Below are 12,608 nucleotides of genomic sequence, written 5' to 3'. Positions count from 1 at the left end.
CCGTCCCAGCTTAAATGAAGGGTAGACATATGGCTAACCAAGCAATGCTTGTGGCTACAGGCAATAATACAGTGCATGTATAATCATGGCCACCATTATGCTAACAATTTAGGACAGTGCCAATAATTTCGTCCTTCGGCCTGACCTGTTTTCTGTGGATTCCATCTAATCCTTGGACCGTTTTCCCTCGTCATTTGAGTTTAGAAAAAAAAAAAAATATTTTTTTTTATGAAAATAAATTGTGGGTCTTGGGTAAAAGAAAATGTTATGATGTTTTAGGTAAGCTATCTATGGCTTTTAGGTAAAAGAAATAAAGTATTTTTGTATAAAATGCATCGTATTTGCGCAAGATATATCTATCTGTCTGTATATCTATCTCTATCTATCTGTCTATATATCTGTCTATCTCTATCTCTCAGTCTGTCTCTGTGTCTACCATTCTATCTATCAATCTATCTGTTTCTCTTTCTATCTGGAGATAGATATGATGTGTGTGTGTGTGTGTGTGTGTGTGTGTGTGTGCCTTCCCCCCCCCCTCTCTCTCTCTCTCTCTCTCTCTCTCTCTCTCTCTCTCTCTCTCTCGCATGTGTTCGGCTCTTCATCCCAGTCGGAGGGAGTGACGCACTTGCGAAAACACACACACACACAAACACACACACACACACACACACACACACGATTTTTTATATATATATATATATTTTTTTTGGCCGGGCCTCCAAACCTGTCTTGAAGTTATTTGGTGAGGATTCACAGAATTGGGTTACTAGTGCACTATTGTGAGTCATATTACACACACACACACACACACACCGTGTGTGTGGCATTTGCGATGTACACATACATTGTGACAAAACCATATCTCGTTTTCTTCAAGACTGTGGACAGTTGTTACCCTAGTTTTAATGTATGTTCAAAACCCTATGTTTGAACTGTGAACATTTGAGTGGCTTTGGTTTTAAGGTGGGGAAATATATTTGCTAATTAGTGGTATCATTGGTAATTGGCCTGTATGAGCAGTTTGGAGCATAGGCTGTGGTTGTTAACGTGTATGATGATATTAAGGGGTGACTTAATGATAATTTCTTTGACTTCTCTGAATGTTTGGAATTTGTTTATCTGAAGCTTATGCGTAGGACGTTTGTTGAGTGGGTCCTTAAATACCCACCCACCTAGACGACCCCCTGAACACGACGGTACGACCCTTGAGCACGACGGTACGACTCCTTGATCACGACGGTACGACTCTTGATCACGACGGTACGACCCTTGAGCACGACGGGTACGGCCCTTGAGCACGACGGGTACGGCCCTTGAGCACAACGGTACGACCCTTGGCCTCAAAGGGCTCGGCCTTTGAGCACGACGGTACGACCCTTGAACACGACGGTACGACCCCTGATCACGACGGTACGACCCCTTGATCACGACGGTACGACCCTTGAGCACGACGGTACGACCCCTGAGCACGTCGGTACGACTCCTTGAACACGACGGTACGACCCTTGAGCACGACGGTGCGACCCTTGAGCACGACTGGCACACAACCCTTGATCACGACGGCACGACCCTTGTCCTAGCCTTACAAAGGGTCGGATGAAAGGCTGGGCATATCGTATCTAAGGGTCGTACCCCCATGCTTTTAAAGACACCCATCCACCCCCTCCTCCCCCAAGGGTCCTGCTCAAAAGGGTCGTCAGTCAGTCAGTCGTTCCCAAAAGGGTCAATGACTATCATAAAGGGTTTCAGATTCTTCTTTGAACATCGTCAAAACCCAAAAATTCGATAGAAGTTTTCAGTAATGGGATCAAAGGGGGTTTATCTCAGCCTGGCTTACGATGGAGTCTCGTTCTCACAGACTTGTCCCCATTAGCCATATCAATTTATCGTAATATCTCCCCCTTATCTCTGGCGTCCGCCAGTAAATACACGTATTGGAAGAGAAGGAAGTGTTAAGACAGTGGTTGATCCCCCACACACACCCTCCCACACACCCACACACACCCTTCCTCACCCTTCCCTCCCCTTCCTTCGCTGAGGGGTTGCCCAGTCCTCCCACACACCCACACACACACACACCCACCCTCCCTCCCTCCCTCACCCTTCCCTTCCTTCCCTTCCCTTCCCTTCCCTTCCCTTCCTTCGCTAAGGGATTGCCCAATCCTCCACACACACCCACACACACACCCACCCACCCTTCCTCACCCTTCCCTTCCCTTCCTTCGCTGAGGGATTGGCCAATCGCTGAACAGCCTTCTGTCACAATCACTTCAAACACTCGCTGATATAATGAATCCCCTCCCTCCCAGGGCGACTATTATTCAATTGAAATCGGTCATGAATAGTTGCATGACGCGGAGAATCACAAGCTCCCCCATTCTCTGGGGGCTCAAGAAAAAAGAGAGAGGAGGAGAAGAAAGAAAGAAAGAAAAAAAAAAAACATAGTGAAACACTTGGTCTACGAATGGCTGCACACAGAATGGAAAGTTCGTTCGTTCCCCCCCTCCCTCCGTCCCCCCAGACACGAATTCGTTCGTATTTCATGACTCAGCGTGACGAATGGTTCTCTCTTGACGAAGGTAGTGGACGAAGTAGGCCACACTTCGAAGCCTGGCCTCAGGCGCTACATGAAGGAGGTGGGTAAGGTACTTCGAAGCCTGGCCTCAGGCGCTACATGAAGGAGGTGGGTAATGTACTTCGAAGCCTGGCCTCAAGCGCTACATGAAGGAGGTGGGTAAGGTACTTCGAAGCCTGGCCTCAGGCGCTACATGAAGGAGGTGGGTAAGGTACTTCGAAGCCTGGCCTCAGGCGCTACATGAAGGAGGTGGGGGTGAGGTACTTCGAAGCCTAGCCTCAGGCGCTACATGAAGGAGGTGGGGTTTGAAATATGGTGAAACTTAACAGTGGACTTTCTGTGGTAACTTCCACGGCTCTTCTATTACTGAAGTTTACAGTCGTACCGTCGTGCTCAAGGTGTCGTATCGCGTCGGTGTCATTAGCGTTCAAGCGAGCGTTTTTGAAAGCGCGTCGACTCCCCGTATACCATATCGCTCCAATTCACTCCATCCCCGTGCACGTCTTTCACCCTCCTGCATGTTCAGGCTCCCGATCACTCAAAATCTTTTTTTTTTTTTTTTTGCACTCCATCCTTGCATTACCAATTTGGTCTCCCCTTTGTCCTTGTCCCATCCACTTCTGACACACACACACACACACACACACACACACACACACACACACACACACACACCTTTGTCAACCTTCCCTCACTCATTTTCTCTCGTGTCCAAACCACTTCAGCAAACCTTTTTCCATCTTTCTCTATAGTTATTTCCCGATTACCACACATTTATCCTTCCATTGCTTGCTTGGATATACCACCTCACGCCTCCATATTGCTCTCAAACACTTCATTTCCGACAGAGCCACCCTCATTTATAGCCCATATATGTATAGGTTCGAATCCTAGTTGAGGCAGGCGGTCCACAGTCAACCCAACTGTTCATCCACCCCCAAAGGGGTTTTTCGATAAGATGGTTACCCGGCTAAGGCTAGGAAATATATATATATATATATATATATATATATATATATATATATATATATATATATATATATATATATATATATATATATATAAGAACTTCATTAATTGGAAGGATATTACTTGTGATTGGAAAAATGATTAAAGAGTCTTAAGCTACGCAATTTTAATTTGTTACATACGACCGGGGAATTTTGCAACGTTGATTTGCAATTGAGAAATATGATGGAGAGGATATTACTCATGTGGAATCACATGCCCGTCGAGCAAGCTACCAATTCTACAAAAGGACTTCACTATAAGTTGCTAATTGTAGCAGGAACTGGACGAAAGCATTTGACACGGCCTGAGGGGACGTCTGTGGGAAAGGAATGGGGGTTGGAAGAGAACTTTATGGGGTATTTCATTAAGTATCGATCGAGGTGATCAGAAGCCATCGCTCAAGGATAGAAAGGTAGCTTTTTTCTTTTTTTTTCTCCTATGCTCGATCGTCCTTTCCCATGTTAGCGAGGTCGCGCCAGCGAAGAAAACGCCGGCCACACATTCGTTCACACTCAAGTCTCTAGCTGTCGTGTGTAATGCACCGAAACCACAGCTCCCTTTCCACATCCAGCCCAGCACCCCCACCCCCATCCTTCCCCCCCCCCCCCTCCAATGAACCTAAAACCCAAAATTCTCCACAAAATTCCTAGGAAATGTAAATGGACCTTAGATGTTTCTTATTTACGTAATTAAGAAAGTAAGAACGTATGGTAAATGTTTGGAAGAACCGTGTAAATGTGACACGATGTAAAAATGTGTAAATTATGGTAGCGTGAGGGAAAAAAAAAAAATAGTGTAAATGCGGTTTTTGATTTAGACACGATTGTAAAAATGTGTAAATTAAGGGTAGGGTGGGGAAAAATTTACAGTTTAAATGCGGTTTTTAATTTAGACACGGTTGTAAGAATGTGTAAATTAATAATGGGAAAATTTTTTTTGACTGTAAATGTGGTTTTTAAAGTATTAATGAGGGTATGATATTAATCATTATTTTCACTACTTTACCTTCCCTTGTCCTTGTACATGTAATACGAGAAAAAGTACACAGTCACTAGTGTACACATTCCCAGTACAGTGTAATAAATTTACATTTTTCTCCCGTAATTTTTTTCTAATTGTTTTTAAACACTGGCTTCTCAGAATCACCTTCTATCATTACATTTCTTTTAACATTAGAATATGTCGCTTGTAAAAATCCACTCTGTCACATCCAGCTCCAGATAAATTTGATCAATTTTTTTTAAAATTTAGAAAAAAATTGGAAAATGAGGAAATGTATTTTTAAGATTACGTGTTTAACCTGAGCATTGGAAAATTGGTGTATTGTTCTCGGCTGTGGACGAAGGTAGGACGCGTGCGTTCGTTATAATTAAACTTACGTCATCACGTCAATGAAAGGAATTAAGTTTAATTGTTTCATTTTTCTTTTCTCTTCGTCAGGTCCCTCCTATACGCTTCATATATGCGTCTGTTGGGCAGACATATTGTCGGTGGATATGTCTCCTTTTTATTTTTTCTAGCTACACAAGGAACGTTAGATCATGAAGCAGCATTTTTTTTTTACTTAAAGAAAGTCAAGAACATGGTACGAGTTACAGAAATGAAATCTCTCACAAAATACCACACGACAGTGAGTTGAAACAAACGAAAGGTTAAGAGTAATTAAACTTCAATATCATCCCTTAATTAAAAAAAATAGGATAAAATTGTTCAGATATGAAATTCAGAATTTGATCCACCGGGGATAGGGGAGAAAGAATACTTCCCACGTATTCCCTGCGTGTCGTAGAAGGCGACTAAAAGGGGAGGGAGTTGAGGGGGGGGGCTGGAAATCCTCCCCTTCAGTTTTTTAATTTCCAAAAGAAGGAGCAGAGAAGGAGGCCAAGTGAGGATATTTCCATCAAGACTCAGTCCCCTGGTCTTAACGCTACCTCGCTAACGCGGGAAATGACAAATAGTATGAAATATATATATATATATATATATATATATATATATATATATATATATATATATATATATATATATATAAACCCAATCGTATACGTCCCCCTAGGTTCATACCCAGGTGAGGGGGATATGTCATTTTTTTAAACCTCTTTATGAACCTGTTATCGTAATCATGACCCTAGTCTCTCCAGATGGAAACCAGGAAGTGGTGTATGTGTGTGGTTAAAGTGACAGGAGAGCGTGATGTAGAATAAACTGGCCTCATTGATAGGCAAAAATGTCTTTTGTTTTTTAAGTCGTGTTCTGTGATGCTGGCTTAAATGATAAATTGGTTATTGCCTTTAGTGGTGATTCTCCCACTGTTTTTAGGGTAAAAAGGGGCGAAGAGAAACCATTAAAGTTCTTACGTAAGAGCGAAAATTAGGTCATATATGTTTATTAATCTACACTACAGTATGCAAATGTATATTACCCCCCCCTCATGTGTTAGGTTAGATCTCCTCTGAGCGTAGCATGTTATGGAGGAGGGATTAGGGTGTGTTCACCAGGGCTTTGAGGCTCCAAACAATTCCTCCTCCTCCTCCTCCTCCTCCTCCTCCTCCTCCTCCTCCTCCCCCAACCATAGCCATGGCAAGGCTCCCATCACCAGCAGATGAGAGGTACCAAGATGGTAGTGTGTGTGTGTGTGTGTGTGTGGGAGGGAGGGAGTTGATTTCTGTCGCGAGAAATGTTGGCAAAGGCTGGGCAGAGAAGGGAAAAAGACCCCCTTCCCCCTTCCCTTCCTCCTCCGCCCACGTCACTCACGCCCCTCTCTCCTAGAGAGGCATGTGGAGCCGCCCACGCCCACCAGAGTGGGCGGGAGGGTGGGCAAGCCAAGCTGGCTTCATACCAAGCCAAAAGCTTCCTGAGAGAAAGCAAAAATATTACTCAAGCTTTGAGACAGGGGGCGCTTAAATTTTAAGGTATCCATGTTTATATCTTCCATAATTGAGAACATATATATCCACCATGGTGGATTGGAAAAATGGTAAGGAGTCAGCATATTTATAGTGTCATGTTATTCATATGTTATAACTCCCTGAGACAGGGAGTCTGTATGTGTAAAGTAGATGTAGAACAGGTAAGTTTGAGGCTATGTCGCCTCTTCTTTAAAGAATTTGCACTGCTCCTTTCCCTGTTCCGCTTTTTGTTGAAGAAGATAAAAGGGGACTATTTTTCACCCATTTCTCTCTTGTGAAAGTGTGAGGAGAATTTTTTTCTTCCTCTTCAGAAACAGACCGTAAAACAAAAGAAACATGTACTGCATAAATATTCTCTCTCACACTACTTGCTAAGTTTAGCTGTACATGTAGGACACTTTTTGTGTCTGTGGAAACATTTAAAAGAAAAAGTATAAAATATATCCATATTCTGTGGGCCATTGTGTTGTCTCGTTCTTTCCCTACATGGCAAAACTTTGGAACCCTTCACCATCGCATGCCTCTTCTAACAGCTATGACCTGACATTTTTTTTAATAAAGTTAGAAGACCTCCCAAACCATCATAAGGTATACGTAAGGTAAGGTAAGGTGCCAGACCCAGCTGTGAGGGTAGAAGACCTCCCAAACCATCGTAAGGTATACGTAAGGTAAGGTAAGGTGCCAGACCCAGCTATGAGGGTAGAAGACCTCCCAAGCCTTCGTAAGGTATACGTAAGGTAAGGTAAGGTCCCAGACCCAGTTGTGGGAGGTAGAAGACCTCCCAAACCATCGTACGGTATACGTAAGGTAAGGTAAGGTCCCAGCCCCAGCTGTGGAGGGTAGAAGACCTCCCAAACCATCGTAAAGTATACGTAAGGTAAGGTAAGGTCCCAGACCCAGCTGTGGGGGTAGAAGACGTCCCAGACCATCATAAGGTATACGTAAGGTAAAGTAAGGTCCCATACCCAGCTGTGGGGGATGAAAGACCTCCTAAACCATCGTAAGGTATACATAAGGTAAGGTAAGGTAAGGTGCCAGACCCAGCTGTGATGGGGTAGAAGACCTCCCAAACCATCGTAAGGTATACGTAAGGTAAGGTAAGGTGCCAGACCCAGCTGTGAGGGGGTAGAAGACCTCCCAAACCATCTTAAGGTATACATAAGGTAAGGTATGGTCCCAGACCCAGCTGTGGTGGGTAGAAGACCTCCCAAACCATCGTAAGGTATATGTAAGGTAAGGTAAGGTCCCAGACCCAGCTGTGGGAGGTAGAAGACCTCCCAAACCATTGTAGGGTATACGTAAGGTAAAGTAAGGTCCCAGACCCAGCTATGGGGGTAGAAGACCTCCCAAACCATCGTAAGGTGCCAGACCCAGGTGTCGGGGGGTAGAAGACCTCCCAAACCATTGTAAGGTATACGTAATGTAAGGTAAGGTCCCAGACCCAGCTTTGAGAGGGTTGAAGACCTCCCAAATCATCGTAAGGTATACATAAGGTAAGGTAAGGTCCCTGACCCAGCTGTGAGGGGGTAGAAGACCTCCCAGGCCATTGTAAAGTTAGATGAAGACCCGTATTCAAATGAGACAGAAGGGTAGGAGTGGAAAATCATGACTGTGAGCTTGAGGAAGTGTTAATCTGTGCCATAGATTTACTTTGAGAGTGCAGCTTGAGGGTACATTCATGGCCTGTAGAGGAATTAAAAATCATAGCAATGCAGAAAATAAGAAATTAAAACTAGCAATGTAAAAATTGAAAATCATAGCAATGTAAAAATTGAAAATCACAGCGACTTAGAAATAAAAGATTAAAAATCATAGCGTATAAGTGAAAATGAAAAATTGTAATGTAAAAAATAAAAATTGAAAATCACAGCCACGTAAAATAAAAGATTAAAAATAATAGCAACGTGAAAATAAAAGATAAAAATCATAGCAACGTAAAAACTAGAAATTAAAAACATAGGAATGTAAAAATTAGAAATTAAAAATCATAGCAATGTAAAATTAAGAATTTAAAAATCATAGCAACGTAAGAATTAAGAATTTAAGGTAATATCAATGTAAGAAAAATTAAAAATCATAGCAATGTAAAGATTAAGAATTGAAAACCATAGCAACGTAAAAATGAAAAATGAAAAATCATAGCAACGTGAAAATCAAAAATTAAAAATCAATATGGGAAGTGATGTGACAGTAGTAACACAGATGGGGACAGTCAAGATAGATATGTTACACCGGTAACATGACTGGAGATGGTAGGGAGAGTCATGTGGAGACAGTAGGGTCAGACGTATGGCATTTGTAACATGATGGGTGTCAGTAGTGACAATTATGTGACACTTGTAACATGAGTGACATCAGAGTGATGTGACACTTGTAACATGAATGGTGACTGTAGAAACAATCATGTGACAGCTCCCACATAAGTAGGGACACTCATGTGACAGTTGTAATGAGAGTGGTGACAGCAGTAAGTCATATTACACTTGTAACATGAGTAGTGACAGTAGGGATGGTCATGTGATAGTTGTAACATAGAGTGGTGACAGTAGTGAATCATAATGCAGTTGTAACGTGAGTGGTGACAGTAGGGATGGTCATGTTACGTATGTAACATAGAGTGGTGACTGTCACACAATAGTGGTGAAGAGGCTCTACAGCTAACTTCATTCAGGAGGACAATTATGAATTATACACGAGATATATCAGCAGTTTATGTTATGATTTTACTTGTTTTTTCGTATAAGGAAATGATGAATTACAGTAAATGTTGCACTTTCCTTGTGTTTTCCCACACCAGTGCACTTCTGTACGTTGTTTAGAACTATTTGCTATCTCCATTAAAAAGAATCCTTGACCCACACCATGAGTGATGATTGCATCTGGTTCGGGAAGACTCCCTAATGCGAGATCTTTTGATAAGAATGGGAGCAAGGCTGGCATATATCATGTTCCTCAACTCCATGTGTAACCTTGATATGAAGTGTGAAGGGACATCTGCTGCAAAGACAACTCATGAAAATGATTGTCGTCATGGAGTCTGAAGTTTAGGCTTCAATTCCATAAGAGTGTCTGTCACTGGCATCATCTTAATTATCCTTAATCCATATACATGGTGAAAGTGTATGTAGCCTTAGAATTATCTTGGACACCTGTAGGTGTTCATGATCATTCAGTTGGTGTTAAAACTTGATGTTGACAGCTTTAAAGACCCTGTCAGTCAATAGGTCTGAAGCCCAGCCAACTAACCATCATCATGGGTCGTATATGTACAGTATTGTTCTTATGTGTTACATATTGAATTTATTGCGGATATATATTGGTTATGAGGTGGCCCTTCATATATATATATATATATATATATATATATATATATATATATATATATATGTATGTATATATATATATATGTATTGCTTCCTTTCAAGCATGTTTCCACTTCCCATATGAAGGAGGTAGCATCCAGAACAGATTACTGATATATATGAGAGAAGCAGATATAACAAATATAAGAGCAGCAAATCACTCAAAATAGTGCACTCAGAACAATCAATGGCTGCCAGCAACCACAAACACACATCACCTTCACAGTGAATTAGAAGTCCTCCCAATAAGAATGGGAGCGAGGCTGGTATATATCATGTTCCTCAACTCCATGTGTAACCTTGGTATGAAGTGCGAAGGGACGTCTGTTGCAAAGCCAACTCATGCAGAGGTCTTTAGAACATTACAGTTGTGGATCTGATTGTCAGTTAATGTATGTGTTTGCACTGTCTGACTTTGTATAATATTAATGGTGTATGCTGTGCAGTAATGCATACAGCTTGGCACTCAGTTCTGTACAACATCACAAGATCCTCCCACCCAAACCACTTTATGACTAACAACTAATCCCTATGTAGAATGAAAAGAGCTTATCCCTGCCTCACACTTCAATAATCTCAACTTGCTGATCCCCTCTATTCCTACCCTGAACAAGTATAACACTAACAAAACACATGCACATGGACCATACCCAGTATGCAATAAATGTCTAACCTCCCAGCTTAGTCTTAAACTCCATCCCACCAGAAATACACCCATCAGGAACCACCTTCCCCAGACACAGTTACCTGTTTATGCTATGGATATCACCCATAACTAGGACACTATGAACACTGTTCCAGTATATATCAAACAGAAGTATGATGTATTTCTTTAGTTTTCAAGCACTGGAATGTAATGTGTAACCTGGTTACATAGTAAGTAACCAGTCATGTTCCACAAGACAGTCTAATTATTTCTGAACTAATGTGTTTTTGATTACAGAAGTTAACTACTTTTTATTTCCCATTGAGGCACAGTGGTAAAACTCTTTCTCTTCCACAGGTTCGGCATCGGGTGACAGGTGACGTAATGGTGCTCAAGATGAATAAGCTCATCAGCAACCGTCACAACATGCTGCGGGAGGTAGAACTCATGAACCGTCTACATCACCCCAACATCCTTAGGTCAGTCACTTTCCTTGTCATTTGCATGAAGTGCAAAGGTATCATCTGGGTTCCTCCTGATGTACTGTATAGTTGGTCTTTGGGGGCCTTCTACTCTCAAAAGCCAGGATTGGGCCTATCTCTGGAGTGCAATAATCCAAGTTATTCAAACAAGTTTTCATAATGAAGTAATTATATTCTTCACCAAAGGCATATGCAGAGGTCTTTAGAACATTGCAGTTGTGGCTCTGATAGTCAGTTAATGTATGTGTTTGCACTGTCTGACTTTGTATAATATTAATGGTGTATGCTGTGCAGTAATGCATAATGCCTTTGTTGTAAGGAAAACCTTTAGAAACATCTCATTCCTTCTCATGTATACACTGGATACCATCCTAAAATGGGATAGTATTTTTGTGGGAAAGAAGATATTTTTTTGTGCAGATTTTTCAGTTTACTTGCATTATAGCTGACCAACCCAATCGAAGTCATAGCCAAAAGTCATGCCAAGTGAAACATTGCTCTTCAGTAAGGTTTACTAAATGTCTCTGATTAATTCTTTGAGAGTTGTTCATTACAAGGATTGTAATAGATTGTCAGTGCGATGGAGAGCTGGGCACTGGACACCCAGGAATTTTTAGATGTCAGAATGAATAACTTGATACTGGAGAGCTGGCATTTTTCTGAAATCTAACATAATAGCCAAAAAGATCAAGATGTTAAATAATTAAAGCAGTAAATGTTTACGGTCTATAGCATTACTTGTGCCTATGTTACTGTATTGTTAGTTGACAAAAGGGAGTACAGTCTAGTGGAAGAATTTTTACTCCAGAGGAGTCCATTGTTGCCTTTCTTCTTATATTCATTTATCCTCAGAGCTACAGGTTTTATACTAAGAGAAATACCTATAGAAGCAGAAGGATATGTATGTGGCACTTATGGATAGAAATGCTTCATGGAAGGTGTTACGAATATATTGTGCTGGAGGAAAGCTAATTTAAGTAGTGAGGAGTTTTTATCAGGGGAGTAATTCATGTGTGTAAGTAGGAAGGGAGGAGAATGAATCTTTCCAAGTGAGGGTAAAAGTCTGTGGCAGGTGTGATGTCAATATAATGAGTGGTTTATGAATGGGAGGGTGAGGGATATGAATGCAAGGGTCTTGGAAAGAGGGGCAGACCCTTACTCTGTTACAGGTGGGTTCGAGAGGTAAGTTAGTTCTTGGCTGATGACACTTCTATGGCAGTAGATTTGAATGAGAAACTGCAGAAGCTAGTTTCTGAATGTAGGAAAGTGCGTGAAAGGGGAAAGTTAAAAGTTTATGCGACTAAAAGTTAAGGTTATTAACTTTAGCAGTGGAGAGAGACAGGGTGTTTGGAGTGTGAGTTTGAATGAAAAGAATTCGAAGGAAGGAAAGGGTTTTAGATACTCGGGAGTGGATATAGTAGCGGATGAAACCATGAGAACTGAAATGAGCTATAGATTGGGTAGATTGGGTAAGGGAGCAAAGGTCTTGGGTGCGCTGAAAAGTGTGTTACTGTTTTTTAGGGCAAGGTGGATAACAATAATGGTTCAATGATTCTGATTATGCTGTCTGATTATGTTGTATGGCTGTGAGGTGTGGGACCTAGATGAGCAAGTATAGAAGAG

General features: G+C 41.6%; 1 protein-coding gene across 1 annotated transcript in view; it reads left to right on the top strand.

Moving 5' to 3' along the window:
• Positions 1-12,608, top strand: part of cdi (center divider) — a 132,246-nt gene that overhangs the window by 104,675 nt on the left and 14,963 nt on the right. The window contains exon 2 of the mRNA XM_071660465.1: positions 10,861-10,982. Within this exon, the coding sequence (XP_071516566.1) occupies positions 10,861-10,982 (122 nt within the window). The remainder of the gene's footprint in view (positions 1-10,860; positions 10,983-12,608) is intronic.

The sequence above is a fragment of the Panulirus ornatus genome, chromosome 71, assembly GCF_036320965.1.
Source record: "Panulirus ornatus isolate Po-2019 chromosome 71, ASM3632096v1, whole genome shotgun sequence".
NCBI classification, from domain to species: domain Eukaryota; kingdom Metazoa; phylum Arthropoda; class Malacostraca; order Decapoda; family Palinuridae; genus Panulirus; species Panulirus ornatus.
This window is presented reverse-complemented; position numbering and strand designations above follow the sequence as displayed.